General features: G+C 38.0%; 1 protein-coding gene across 5 annotated transcripts in view; it reads left to right on the forward strand.

Moving 5' to 3' along the window:
* The window catches only part of EPS8L2 (EPS8 signaling adaptor L2), a 96668-nt gene that overhangs the window by 50644 nt on the left and 30070 nt on the right, over positions 1–15954 (forward strand). For all 5 annotated transcript variants that reach the window (XM_087950775.1, XM_087950776.1, XM_087950777.1 and 2 more), the window contains 4 exons: positions 6537–6698; positions 9473–9622; positions 10929–11008; positions 13495–13631. In XM_087950775.1, the coding sequence (XP_087806901.1) occupies positions 6537–6698; positions 9473–9622; positions 10929–11008; positions 13495–13631 (529 nt within the window). The remainder of the gene's footprint in view (positions 1–6536; positions 6699–9472; positions 9623–10928; positions 11009–13494; positions 13632–15954) is intronic.

The raw sequence follows: 15954 nt of genomic DNA on the forward strand, positions 1-15954 counted from the left end.
TAAAAAAAACAACTTCTATTGGTGCCTTTGTAAAAGAGAATTGCTCCTGATGGGGAGACAAAGGAAAGTTTTCAGCTGGAGATAGAGGCACTGCTGGTCCCAACAGGCCAGAAGCCAGATTTCCGCTGCTGGTGTAGCCCATTCAATGGATGGAAGAATGGAGGAAGGCCTGCATTGGGAATCCTGCTTCCCAGTTGCATGTTCATTCTGACTGCATGCTTGCTCTGGGCTTCCTATAAAAGGCTGGGATTATATATTCAAATGCACCTTTGTTTAAAATAAACAAATTTTCATTTGTGCCATATTTAAGGTATTTGAGCTCTCAGAAGGCTGGAGTTGGAACCAGGGGTGGAATTCTACCAGTTTGCACCTATTCGCTAGAACCAGTTGTTAACATTTTAAGCAGTTCGAAGAACCGGTTGTTAGAAGAAATTACTGGCCTAATCCTGGAAGGAAGGCAGGAAGGAAACATTCTGGTGTTGCTTACAGAAACTGCCTCTCCGTTAACCCTTATTACATTCTTGGCTGTCTCAGGAACTTCTCTGGAGTTTTTTTCCCCTCCTTTGCTGGTACTTTGCTTGTGTGGAGTGACCATTCAAAGTTACAATGGCACTGAAAAAAGTGACTTATGACCGTTTTTCACACTTATGATGTTGCAGCATCCCCACAGTCATGAGAGGCCAGGCGAGGAGATGCATGCCTTGATGTGAGTGATATTGAGTTGGCCACACCCAGCCAATAACATGACCACCAAGCCATGCCCACCAACTAAGCCACGCCCACAGAACCGGTTGTTAAAAATTTGAATCCCACCCCTGGTTGGAACTACACATATGACTTAAATTCTGGTGATTCCTTTTGGAACTAAGCAATAAGATGATTGTAAGCATTTCCACAGGAGTGATACCTTTGATCTTTCAGTTACCAGAATATATGCCTCTCCTTATCATGTTTGTTCAGGCATGAAGTGAGCTTTCATCCTGAACTCTAATCAAATAAAATATGATTGGCAGTACACCAAGTTCTCATAAGTAATTTCTCTTTATTAGTATGGATACATATCAATACAGATATTATGTCTAGAATTCCAAGCCAAGGTCTTTTTGGTTCTTAGCAAAAATTTTGCTGCATGCTGGCTGGGGAATGCTGGGAGTTGAAGTCCACACAATTTAAAGTTGCCAAATTTGAGAAACACTGTACTAGAGCATTTCCTGCCTGGAAGCCTAGCAGTAATTTTGATGCTTGGAAATCATTCGTCCAAGGGCTACCAAAATGCCCATGTTATTACCAGAATAAAGGCCCAGTTCTCTCTGATGCTCTATCAGTTGAAGAGCCATTCTAGCATGTCCTCCTCCTTTGCAAAGCCTCAGCGGGAATAAGTCCTTTGCAGCTATGAGGGAATTAAAGGGAAAACGCTGCTATGTATTTTATTTTATTTTATTTTATTATTTTATTTTATTTTATTATTTTATTTATTATTTTATTTTATTTTATTTTATTTTATTTTATTTTATTTTATTTTATTATTTTATTTTATTATTTTATTTTATTTTATTTTATTTTATTTTATTTTATTTTATTTTATTTTATTTTATTTTATTTTATTTTATTTTATTTTATTTTATTTTATTTTATTTTGTTATTTTATTTTATTTATCGCTTACAAGATAATAGGTATAAGTATAATCATGAGTAAGAATAAAGGAAATAGATATGAATAAATGGGGACAATAGGACAGGGACGGGAGGCATGATGGTGCACTTATGCACGCCCCTTACAGACCTCTTAGGAATGGGGTGAGGTCAATAATGGATAGTTTGAGGTTAAAGGAGTGGGGGTTAGAAGATGTAACAAAAGAGTCAGGAAGTGCATTCCAGGCATTGACTACTCTGTTGCTGAAGTCGTACTTTTAGCAATCAAGTTTGAAGCGGTTTACATTGAGTTTGTATCTGTTGTGTGCTCTTGTATTGTTGTGGTTGAAGCTGAAGCAGTCACTGACTGGTAAGACATTGTAGCAGATAATTTATCTGCTATAATAATTAATTTATTTAAGATAAAATAATTTATCTTAATTTATAAATCTCACTTCTCCACTTGCAAACATGGCCCAAACTTATTAACCAACTTGGTTTTCTGGCTTTGCTTTCAAAAGGGATTGAGGAAACTAAAAAGGTTTTCAACCTCTCAGGAAAAATCTTACTGTTCCTTTTCAGATGGACAGAATTCGGCAAGTATGAGTGGGGAATTCCACTATCCTGGCAGTAGAAAGCATCGTCCAAAGATATGATAGAGTAGAGTAGAATCAGAATCAGAGTTGGAAGGGACCTTGGAGGTCTTCTAGTCCACCCCCCTGCTCAAGCAGGACAACCTATACCATCTCAGACTAGTGACTGTCCAGTGGCTTCTTAAAAACCTCCAGTGACGGAGTGCCTAATAGTAGAGCTGTTATACTTTTTTTCTCTGTATGATTTTCTGCAGCTGTTTTGTTTTCCCTTAAGAGATGGTCTGGCTTTTTAGAAACGATGGAAGGAATAGTGGGGAACACAGTGGAGATGCAAATAGTCCCGACTTGTTATCAAATTCCCTCTTCAGAGCAGAGCAGTTGCAGGATAAATAACTTTATCCAGAACTTTGTCAAGTCAGCAGAGTGCAAAATTAAGTGAATGCGTGTTTTGCTTGCTGGATTATGAGGAGAAGGAGGTCCACAATGGGCAAACTTCTAATCCGAGAAGCTGGCCTTTTCACAGCAAGCACGGTGGCCTAATTGAGTTTCTTAGGAGAATGGATTAATGTAATTTTGAAGGGTCTTTACACTTCCCTCTGCAGGATGATAAAGCCATAGTGGGAGCACATTGTGTGATTTTTTTTTCCTGAGCCAAGGAAGAACAGCTTTTTTTTCATCAGCCAACAACAGCAGGCAGATGGAGATTAACAAAAGGCCCCCTTTCCTGTATGTTTTGTTGCACTGTTTGATAACAATGTTCTTTCTCCTGGCATTATCATCAGTAGGACCTGCACAAAAATAGCTCATGTATGCAAATCCTCACATCTAGAAAGCAAACTGTTGGAGTATCTTGAGTCAATGAGGGCTTTTCCCCCTTTTAAACTAGGGCAACAGGTTTTGAGCTGAGGTGGAATTATTACAAGTCCAATCATGCCTGGCTGTTGTTTTTTAATTGCTTGCTGAATGCCTTCTTGTGGTTTCAGTATAAATGACTCTGCACTAAAGAGAAAGAACTAACTAAAGGCTACCACACGTGTTTAAATATATAGGACTTAACAGTTCTTCAAAACAAGACCTAGTCCTAGAATCCTCTACTCGTTGTAGAATACCTTATGCCACCAGACTCGAAATTCTAGACCTAGAAAACCTAGAACTACGCCACCTTTGGTCTGATCTAAGTATAGTATATAAAATCATACATTGCAAGGCACTACCTGTCAATGAATACTTCAGCTTCAACCATAACAACACTAGAGCAAACAACAGATACAATCTCAAGGTTAATCGCACCAAACTTGATTGCAGGAAGTACAACTTCAGCAACAGAGTGGTCAAAGTCTGGAATACTCTACCTGACTCTGTGGTTTTTTTCCCCAAACCCCAAAAACTTTAACCTTAGACTGTCTACTATTGACCTCACCCCTTTCCTAAGAGGTCTGTAGGGGGCGTGCATAAGCGCACCAACGTGCCTACCGTCCCTGTCCTTTTTTTTTTTTTTTTAAACAAGTTTTATTAATTTTCAAAACACACAAGTCATCATTATCCATTACATATTTAAACCTTTTTCCATTATAAACTTAACAAGTCAGATAAACTATAATTCTGTTTTAAACCATTTCCATATAAACATACAAAAACCTCTTATCCAATTTCTCTTTATTTCTCTTTACTCTTATTCAATTTTATTATTATTATTTCATCTATTTCTTTCTGACTTAGTTACCATTATTCTCATTCTATATTTCTACAAGGTTTTATTAATTCTCCCCAGAAAAAAAAACCATATACCCACAACACACAAAACATAAAAAAAATCTTTTGGAAAGTAACTTGGACCCAGGTATCTCTCTCTTCATGGACTTCAACTGTATTCATGCTCATCTTACATATCATTACTTATTTTATTTACCATTCTAAGTCTTCTATATTAACTTCTCCACATATTTCACTCTTCTTAATTCTATCTTAATTAATCATCTTAATTTGAGTCATTATATTTGTATCTTTTGTCCATTCTTTATTGTACCTTTGTCTCATTCCTTATAAAAAAAAAAAGAAATTTCTCCTGAAATCACTAATCAGAGTATGATGCCTTTCTATCTCCCCACTAAATTAATCAAGTTAATCTTTAAAATAACACCCAATACCCAATCCGATTTTGCTTGGTACATTCTATCTAAATAATACATCCAAAATAATTAAATACATAGTTAAACAATAAATCTAAATATTAAAAACAAATACTATAATAAAATTTTTATAATAACATCAATACCATAATCTTATTAAACTCTTTAATTAATACTCAATACTAAACCTCCCCTCATATTATTAAATTTTAAAACCAATCATTATTAAACATTTCAACATTTTAATCTCTTATCAACTCTTAAGCCATTTAAGTTTTCTATTTCTAATACAATACTACAATATCATCTTATGTACCTTGCAAAATCTCTTTGAAGAAATTATATTTTATCCTTTATCCCTAAAAAAGATTCCTTTTTTCCCATTTAATTTCAAAACTTTGTAGCTTTTCTCCACCTTTTCCCTTTCTTTCTTCTCCCAACAAACCTTTCTACCCCCCCTTCTTCTAGCCTCTGCCTTACTGGCTTCCCTTCTCTGTCGTATTCCTTTTCCCTTTTGTTTACTATCATTATATTGATTTTGCATCTTATTTTTCCCTTTCTTCAATTTTTTTTTAAATCTTAAGTCCTTTATTTCTCTTCCTTCCCCTCTTCCTTCTTTCTTGGTCAAGTTCTGAGATTTATTAAAGATGGCTGCCTCTCCTTCTTCTTCTGCTGTCTTCATCTGTTGTAATGTTTGTTGATAGTTAATAAGCGCCATTTCTAAAAAAAGGAAGGCTTCTTTCAAACCAGCTTTACCATTTTTTTTGCTTGTTCATAATCTTTTCTCAGTTCCTCAATAGAAAGAGCCATTATAAATCTTTTCTTTTCTTTTCCCCTTCTTTCTTCTTACAGCAACCAAAATATTCCAAAGGAAAGATAAAACAGTCCCAAAGTTATCAATCAGTCCAAACCAAGGCAGTGTTCTCACTTTCACCTCCTAGGGTAGTGTCAATCAGAAAAAAAAAGAAAGTCCAAATCTGTTTCTTAAAATCTTATTGCAATATATTTTAGTCTTTCAATCCTTAAAGCATCTCCTCCAACAAAGTCTTAGCAGTTTTCACCTAAAAAAAAATAGGTTTCTTAATATTCACTTTTTATTCCATAGGAAAAGAGGGTAAGCTTTCCTTTCAGCACCATCAAACTGCCGCTTTTTTCCCTCTTTTAGAAGGTATCATTCAGAAAGTCATACTTTTCAGGAATTTTGTTAAATATGTCTTAGAGTCCTAGGAACCAAGAAAAACTTTCTCCTTCCAAACACTTTCTCCACTTCCTCCTGCGCATTCTTACCCGGCTGCCAGCTTCTTTGTGGCGCCATTACGGACCGCCGCTGCACCGTCCTGGGAAAAGGGGTTCTGCCGGCCGGGAGGGGTCTGCAACACCCCAAACCCCTCTCCGGATCCCCTACCTTCAGCTGCCCCTGCAGGCAGCCTAGCTCCGTATCCGTCCGGATCGGAGCCCCAAAACGCTAGCGCGGCAGGGATCGCACAACCGCGAATCCCTACCGCTCGCGAAGCCGACAAACCGGAAGTCCCCCTACCGTCCCTGTCCTTTTGTTTCTTTTATATATATTTTATTTTTCTTATATGAATCCATGTATTCATAACTTATGTTTTTACTTATACCTATTATCTTGTAAGCAATTGACAAATAAAAATAAATAAATAAATTTGGCCTTGTCAGATCACATAGCTCTTTTGCAAATTATCTCCTATAAAGCAAGATTTGAGAGCCTGTTGATGAACAAAACCATCAAATCTATAGCAGTGGTTTCTTTTATACACTGGCAGTATTTGCATCATAGAATTGGGGAAGAGTCAGAATCAGAGAGCCAGCCTGGTTTAGTGTAAAGCACCAAGATAGAAACCAGGAGACTGAATTTTAGTCCCATCTAAGCCATGAAAGCCAGCTGGGTGACCTTGGGCTGGTCACTTTTTTCCAGCCCAACCCCTCTCACAAGGTTGTTCTTTTGGAGAAAATAGGAGGAGGAAGGAGTATTAGGCATGTTCGCCATTTTGACTAATAAAATAATTCACAAAGTGTTATTTCTGCTGTTTATCACCAGTAGAATCCAGAGTTAGCTGTCTCTATGAACGTGCATGTACTCCATGAATACAATCAAATTGTGGAGTTAAATTGTTTATTGTCCCTGTTTGACCTTTTGTGGTGTTCCCCTCATTTCCAGCACCTGGCTACCTTCATCATGGATAAAAGCGAGGCCATTGTAACAGTGGAAGACGCTGTCAGGAAGCTCAAACAGCTGAACTCCAAAGAGAAGATCTGGGCCCAAGAAATGCTGCTGCAGGTGAATGACAAATCTATTCGACTGTTGGATTGTGGAACTCAGGTGAGCAGCAAAGACCTCTTTTTGGAGGGTGATGATGAGGCAATTTGCTCAACGTACATTAGAAAGATTAAGATTGACATAAACGTATTGCATATTATTTCTCAATGGGCTGATGAATTGCTGCAGGCTTTTCCAAGAAATTCTATTTTTAAGAATAAGCTGGATAGAATTCACACTCAGACCAACCACAACAAAAAGTCAAACGTCTGCCCAGTTTCTTCTGCCTACGTGCATGGCAAGCACCTTGTTGTCTTGGTGCCTTGTATTCCAGTAGGGATGTAATCAAGCTGACTGGGCAGAGTGATGAATAGCACATGAATGGAAACGCTTTCTGTTCTGCCAAAGCATTGGGTGGTGGACAAGAGAGGTTATTTACATTACAATTAGAATAAATGGTCTTGATAGTTTAGGAGCTGCGCTGCTAAATATCTTGTGAGAAACATAATAATACAAGCCAGCCTCCCCTGATCTGGCACTGGTTGGACCACAGTTTCCATATAATGGTTGGATCTAATAAGATAATGTATCTGGAAGCATTATGATGATAAAATCTGGGCTCCCAGTTTACACTAAACCACAGAGTGATTTATTTGTTCCTGGGTTAGTATTATGTCCAAGCAAGACAGGCAAATAAACCCATGTTTTCTTTGAGGATAATAAACAACTATCTTGTCAATTGTGGTTGTAGCTTGCAGGAAATATGAGTGGGGAAGCATGGTTTATTTCTGATCTTCTGGGTCACCATGATTCGTTTTTGTATTCTGTTCCTGCTTCTAACCCTAACTAAAATGAACAGGAAAAGAAACTTGGAGCAGATTAAAAAACTAGTCTAGTTAGGGTCATCCTTGACTTATAACCACAACTGAGCCCAGAATTTATGTTGCTAAATGAGAAAATTGTTAAGTGAGTTTTGCCCCATTTTACGACTTTCCTTGCTGTTAAGTGAATCACTGCAGTGATTAATTTAGCAACAGGGTTGTTAAGTGAACGTGGCTTTCTCGTTGACTTTGCTTGACAGAAGGTCGCAAAATCACCCCTGAACGCTGCAACTGTCATAAATAAATATGAGTCATTATCATTTGTGGTGGACGTGTGTGGAAGCCAAGAGATACTGGACTAAAATTCATACATGGCTTGAAAAAATGACAAAACAGCATATAGATTTGAAACCAGAGATATTTTTATTGGGTATCTTGCCTGAAGGATACAGTAGAGAATTGACATATTTGATTATAAATGTGTTAACAGCGGCTAGAATTGTATTTGCTAGAAATTGGAAAAGTGAAAAAATTCCAGTAGAAGAAGAGGTGATTAAGAAAATGATGGAATGTGTAAAAATGAGTAAATTGACATTAGCAAGAAGCAAGAAGATAAAGATAAAGAGCAAGAAGATAAAGAATATTACAAAATCTGGAATCTATTTTATCAGTGGTTAGATAAGAAAATAGAGAAGTAAAATGTGTTATAAAAAAGGAATGGTATAATATGCAAGATAATATAATGTAATGATATTATATAATTGAATATAATGAAATGAATTGTATGTTCTCAGATTGGTTAAAACTGAGATTTGCTCGATACGAATTATGTGAATTTGTAGTTGAGTCTAATGATGATATAATAATAATACAATATAATACAATATAATATGTATAGTTGACTTATGAAATATGAACGTATGTTTGGAAGGGTAAGACTGTTGATATTACAACATTGCACAAAAGAAATGTACCAACCGACACACTGTATTTTGGAAGATGGTTTTATGTTGATGTTTTATGTTTGTGTTTGTTAGTGTTTGTCTTTATTAAAAATTAAAAATAAATAAATAAATAAATATGAGTCAGTTGTCAAGCATCTGAATGTAAATCACGTGACCATTGGGATGCTGCAATGGTCATAAGCGTGAAAAATGGCCGTAAATCACTATTTTCAGTGCTGTTGTAACTTCAAACGGTCACTAAATGAATTGTTGTAAGTCGAGGACTACCTGTATGGTACTTGATATGATGTGTGAATGAAGCTAATTTCCACCACAAAAAAAATTGGTCTTTAACTTTATTTTCCAAATAAGAAATAAAGAAACTCTAAGGTAGTACTCAGAATAAAATACTGAACTTCTATGAAGTTAAACTAAAACATGAAGAGCTATGCCCACCTTTTAGAAAGCCCAGAGCAATTTTATTGGAATAAATAATGCTCACAATCAGCTCTTAGTCAAATTTATAAGCTGAAAGAACTATACTTTTGAGGGGTTATGGATAACTTTTCTGGTTGGCATCTGAGAGAATCCATTATTATTATTATTTTAAATAAACTTTATTAATTTTACAATTAAAACAGACAAACAACACGTACATAAATGTGAAAAAGAAAAAAGAACAAAAAAAGAAAAGTAGAAAAAAAAGATCATTTTCTGATCTTTTCTGTTTTCTGAGAGAATCCATTATTAAGGCAAGACGTAAACAGATGGTTACAAAAAAGTTATGTATCTTCATCAGTTTTTCTTAGTATGTCCCAATTTATCACAAGTACCAAGAATTATGCTTCCTTTCTTTCAGTCCCTGCTGAATAATGTGCGTCAGCAATAGCGTTGCCACTCTGATGTTGAGTATGTGGCTGTTAATGGATTTCAAGTCCTAAGGGCAAATCAAATGCTCCTGTGTTCATGGTCTCCTTTTGCAAAGAGCCATTTCAATGTGCAAATGCAGCCTCTAGCTGAACATCCCTTTATGTATATTTGAACCACATTCTCTTTGGTGTTTGCTTTTCAGGAAGAGCTCGAAGATTTCCTCCTGCCAACAGTCCAGCACTGCCAGACTGTGCTGAATCAGATGCGCTATCCCTCCATCCTCCTGTTGGTGTGTCAAGACTCTGAACAGCACAAACCTGACATTCACTTCTTTAATTGTGATGAAGTGGAGGTAAACGGTTCTTATTGAATAGGAGATAAATGGGGTTATGAGAGCTTGGACTCACTAGAGCAGGGGTGTCAAACTCAATTTCATTGAGAGCTGCATCAGAGCTGTGGTTGACCTCGGGGAGGTGGGCATGGCTGACTGGGTGGGCGTGGCTAGTTTGACGCCACTCCCCAAATTGCTGGCGTGTTTCCTCTTTGCATTGGGTAGACCGAGCTGAAGCCAGGCTGGCCTGATCTTTCCTCTTCACATTGGGTAGACCAAGACGGCCCCGCAGGCCTCATCCAATCACATCACAGGCTGGATCCGGCCCATGGACCTTGAGTTTGACACCCCTGCACTAGAGTTAAAGTTCCAACCAATCCTCCAAGTGCAAGGTTGGTCTAGATTTTAGAGTTATAGAGAAGAGCCCTCATTTTTTAAAATTTTATTTTATTATGTTTAAGATTTATATGGCTGTCCATCTTAAAACACAACTCTGGGCAGCTCACAACAGAAATTAAATGCTGATCTATAAAAACCATAAAACACACCTTAACTTGGTGCCTTGGTCATTTCCTTGGGATGCCCCAAAACCCACCCAAAACAGTTTCACACTAGCCCAGTACCTGCATAAAAAGCCAGGTCTTGATGACCACCCAGAAAATTAAAAGGATGGAGTCTTTCAGATAGCTGAGAGGGGAGCATCCCACAAGATAGAGACAGCTGTGGAAAAAGCTGGTCCAGCTAGATGGCAAGATTTCAGAGAAGGGACCTAGAGAGGGGCAATCCTGTAGCATGAATATTTAAAGTTTCACAATTATCTCATGCTTGGAGAAGGGAGGATGAAGCCCTACGAAGAGTTCCATGTCCACAGAAGCTCCACACTGAAGTTCTCCTCTGCCAAAACAAATGCAAACAAGAAGCTGTTTTCAGAAATAGTGGGTTTTGCAAAGCTGTCCTTAAAAGAGGACGCGTTTACAGAGCAGGAAAACACCCTCCATGATTCATACAGCAATATATTTGTTGGCTGAATTTTGAAAGTTTAAAGCTTTCCAGAAATTACCTTTACTTGAGGATTGAAGGGAACCTTTGCTTCGTATCTGAATAACCTCTCTGTTTAAATTCCACTGCTAGCAACCCTCAAAGCCCCATGAAATATTTCCTTGATGCCCTGTGCCTGTATGTTTCCCTTTTGTACTTTGTTTTTAAACTGAAGGCATACACCATCAATAAAACCTAGATTTAGGGCAGTCGATTAATGCTGTCAGGTTGCGTGCATTTTTCCATTACATCTTTCCTTCCCCAATCTATTTCTGATTCTGCGTTTTAGGCAGAGATGATTCATGAGGACATAGAAAGTGCACGTGCTGACCATAAGTTTGGAAAGAAGATACGGCCACAGACCCTCAAGTAAGTGGCTTCTGTATATGGACAAACTCTAGCAGGGAGCCCAGGAAAATGCATTTCTTGGACTACAGGGGTTGCAAGTTTCCATGTTTGAGTTATTGCAGTTTGAAAATGGGTGGTGGGAGCTCACTTGGAGTAGCAAAACTTTGAGTAATTTTACCCATATTCCATGAAGATGGAGGAAAGAATTATCTCTGGCAGTAGAATTGCTCTTTCTCTCAGGAAGACATCCTGAAACCCAAATCTAATGAGTGAGAATATTGCTGAGAGTCTTTCAGACAGGTTTCAGTAACAGAGGAAATAGCCTAAAATGTAAGTGGAAATTTACCTCTTAATGCTATCACATTTCAGCACAATTGTTAAGAAATCATTCAACTAAACTTCATTGTGCGGGATTTTTTTCATCAGCTGGAGAATAATTGCAGGTCATTGTGAATCAGTTTCTAGGACTGGGAATTGAAAAGCAGTGACTGTGCAAGCGGCTAAATTTATCTTGCTGGAACTTAATAGGGCAGAGATGAAGCCCTGCTTAATGCATTTGTAAATGAAAAAAATATTATAAAGTTGATAGGATTAGAGATAGTTGCACACTACCTTCAATTCCCATGGAAATAATTTGAACCACAAAATTTGGGGATTGTATACCAATGAGTCCATCCATGCTCATCCATCTCCCTTCCAATTGACCAAAGGACACTATCCAGTCAGAGTTTTGTCTGGACCACTGGTTGCACTGGGGTAACTGAATCCCCTCTTCCCCACTTCAAATAAAAGGGAAATAAAAGAAATCAGTATTACCTTTTCAGGGCATGATGTCTCCATTTATTCAGCCATTTTAACAAACATGTCAAAGCAGCTGCTTTGAGGAGATACTTAACTGGCTCCCCAGCTGACATCTGTTGCACATTTAAAAGGCTCTTGCTTTTTTTTTCCCATGGTGAAATGCTAGTATGTCAGCAACTTTATAATCAAGCATTTTATCCTCCTACTTGTAATCTTGATTACATATTAACTACAGTGCAATGCTTGTAGACAATTATTGGGAACAAGGCAAGTATTAGGAAGGTAAACAGTATGGTAGGTGAGTTGGTGAGAAAGAACAGTGGCCGCTTTGGTTCCAGAAGACAAGATGATGTGTTCCTTTTCATTAGTGAAAATGACATCATCCACAAACTCTGCAAAACCACAAGTTCAGAGGGAAAAAATCACCTGTGCTCTGGCTTCAGATAAACTACCACAGAACTAGAAATAAATTGACTCAGTTCCCCAAACCAGCTGATGCTATGAGATCAGACAGAGATGTGAACCAGTTTAGTTTAGTGGTTAAGGCACCTGACTAGAAACCAGTGGGTTTTAGTCCCACTTCAGGCATGAAAGCCACCTGGGTGACTTTCGGCCAGTCACTTTCTCTCAGCACCCCCCTCCCCCACAGTGTTATTGTTGTGGGAGCAATAATGAAGGAAGGAATGTTAGGTATGTTTGCTGCCTTGTTATTTATAAAAATAATAAAGGTGGCATAAAAATAAATGATAAATCTGGAACTGATATAAAGGTGGCATAAAAATAAATAAGATGAATCTGGAACTGATTTTGAGTTTATGCAAAACCCTTGTGTCCCATTTCTATGGAAATTTTACCTGAAAGTTCTCATCAATTGGACTTATGCCTTATGACGCCCACTGGTTTGCTTTTTTCCCAGCACCTGGAAGGCTTGGTCATTAAAGAAACATAAATTTATCCATATCAGTCTCTATTATCCACAGAGGTGCTGTGTGCATTTCATGACTCTTTGCAGGGGGGGGGGGGAGCACAGGATGTGAAAGGACTGATCAAGCTTAGAAATTGCACATAAATCATAGATAATCTTGAAAGTATTTATCAAATTTATGTAGTTGCCCATCTCCCTCCAAAGAGAGGATGCACTACAATAAACAAAACAGCCAACAAAAACAGATAAAAATATAAAAGTCACAATAATAAATACAACATAAAAACAAAAGTACTAGCCTGGACAAAGAGAGGATAAAAATGGTGCAAGTATGTTGATGTGCCTGTGGAACTTTAGAAACCAAAGAGGGGTCTGAAGAAAATGTTCAACAGCCAGTTGTGGGCCTAGTCTGACACCTCTACTGTCTCCTTGCTTGCTAAGAGTAGCAAAGTAGAATGGTGATTTTATACACACTTATTTATTTAGCATTAAATCCAGCTGAATTTAGTAGGATTTCTACAGTGATCAACCTATGCAGATCAGCTTAGTCTGTACAAGTGGATGAAAATGAAAGGCTTTGTACTGTTAGATCACCCATAATTGAGGTCTATATGAAAAGTTTTGTACTCTTCCCCTCCATAAATAAACATTGCTCTTAATCCAATAAAATCCAAATTAATTAACACTGATTTAAATTCATTTGCTGTGTGACTGCTATTTGAGTGAATATTACATCTTGTAGTTATCAAAACAATTCCTGTTTTCCTTTCCTCCCTTCTAGGGCGAACCAAGAGAAGATCAAACAGAGGCAATCCATCCTCCCCCCACCTCAAGGGCCTGCACCCATCCCTTTCCAGAATGAAAGCAGAGGCTTCCAAAAAAACAACCAGAATCGTGTGGTCCCTCCGTCCCAGCCAGGTACAGGAATTGTCAGTGCTCTATCAGGCCCCAAGAACAAAAAAACACAAGTAGAATTATTTCTCTGTAGTTTCTTTTATTGTTCCTCAGCTATAGACAGAAATCTTGCCAAAATAAAGCAATTTATTGAGTTTTTGCATCACTATGAGTATTGCTAGGGAGGAGCCTTCTTAACTCTTTTTTTCTCCCAGGGAACAAGTGCTTTGTTACCACTACCACCTTTGTTACCACTAGAAGGCAGCCCCTCCCTCCTGGGTATCCAGACTACATTCCACCACATCCATGAACACGTCAGACAGTACACCAAGTCACCTGCACTTGAAGGCCAGTTCTGCCAGCATTTGCAGGAGCCTGTCATTGCCACACTAACGTGGCCAGTGGAAAATCAAGGTCATGTCATTCTTGTCACTCATGTGCATGTCTTAAAGGCCCAAGAAAACAAGGCATTCATGAATATTTTCATGTGGTAATTAAAACACAGCATGCTTAAATCCCATTCTCCTCAACCTTTGAACAGCCTGAATTATGCCTAGTGTCTTCACTGTACTAAAGAAGGTGATGGCAGGTGGTTTTTGGATCAATAGTTGGGGAAGGAGGCCTTCAACTTTGTGACATTTTTGTTTTTAGTAGAACCCTTGGGCTTTAGTAGAACCTCATATAAAACTGTTTATGTATAAAGACAAATAGGCCATCATAACTGATCTGATTCTTGTTGATCAAAACAGAGGTGAGGTATAAGTCTTTGCTGTTGCCATTAAAACAATTAAGAGTTAGAGATTCTTACCAGTCTGTTACAAATCAACCACAAATCTATTGCTGAATCTACAGCTACCCACTCAATACATGGTCTATTTTCTATCTCACAAACCTTGTGCACACTTCCGGCTGGTACTAGCTACTGATTAACTGATACTAGTTTTCTAACATTTCCTGGTGTTTGTCTAGGGACACCCCCTCTCTGTCCTAATTTCTGTTTCTCCTCTAATCCATTGCCTCCTTCTGGAGAACAGCACAAGAACCTATTTGCCCCAGTGAGTAGGAGGCAGTGGATAATGGGACTGATTACAGCGAAATTACCCCTCCCTGCATATGCTGGGGGTTTTCCAAGGATAGCAGAGATTTTTGCCATGTGAATTAGCAGCAACCCAACGCTAAAGGAAAAAGGGTGCTGTAGCTCCATCAAGAGCACAAGCATTGCAAAAAGAAATAAGGGAGGTTAACCTGTCTGCCGCTTTACAGCAATTTATGCAAAATGGGTGGACATGCAGATTTCCTTCTGAAGAAACCAGAAGGACCAGAACAGAGCCACTGCCTTTTTTAATTATTAGGAGCTTGATGCAACTATATAATTGCATGATGGATAGCACACTAAGAGATAAACTTTTAGCCAATCTGGTGATAGAATGCAGAGGAAAGCTTCATCAGCTGATTTTCTTCAGAGAGGCAAAAGTTACAAAATTTGAGTATCAGTTGTCTGACTAGTGAACCCCAAATAAGAAAACACTCTCATGAGTTTTGAATTCGCAAAAGTAAAACTTTATTGGATACATCATTTTGGTCCTGAAGAATCAAAACCAGCTCTGGTGTTCCCGCGCAAATGCTTGCTTAATTAAATGATATTTTCCCTTTCTTCCTACCCCTGTCCAATTATGAGATGTCCTTTTGTTATGGGAACAGTCAGTCTCTTTCTCAAGCACCTGCAGTGGTGACCTTGATAGTTGCCAGGCTCTCACAGTCCACGAACACATTCTCAGTATTCTATTTCCCCTTTCCCTACCCCAGTTAATTGGCAAGTTGAAAAGCATTAGGTTTGAAAGAAGCAAAGCAGTTCAATCTTGACACAGAGTTTTTCTCTTTTATTGGCAGCTTTTCCTGACTTGATGCCCTCAAACATAAGGAACTAGAACCCACCATCCCCAGCCATTGTGTCAGTTTGACACTGAAAAACTTGTTTAATTGAAGGTTTAGAATGCTTTAAACTTTATTGGATAGAAAACAGTTTTGTTTGGACTTCTTAACAGACCTATACTTTGATCCCGAGAACTAGAATTCTATTTTAAAATTGAGTTTTGCAAAACAGAAATAATATCCAGTGATAAAGAGAGATGGCCTTTGTGCGTGCTTTTTAAAGCAAGTTATGCATTTGCGTTACATTTAATCAACCACGTTTATCAAACGATGTATCCCAAAAGTATGAACTTGACTATTAGCCAGCTTCCCACCTTAGTGTAGATTTGTGTGTTGCAAGTTGACATAATGTTTCTAGAAACATATTTTGTAATTATTTCATGGATCTTGCTGCGTATTAGATGAACTTGTTAGA

This window comes from Notechis scutatus, chromosome 1 (genome assembly GCF_049901735.1).
Source record: "Notechis scutatus isolate UNSWTSFEM ecotype Mainland chromosome 1, rNotScu1.2, whole genome shotgun sequence".
NCBI classification, from domain to species: domain Eukaryota; kingdom Metazoa; phylum Chordata; class Lepidosauria; order Squamata; family Elapidae; genus Notechis; species Notechis scutatus.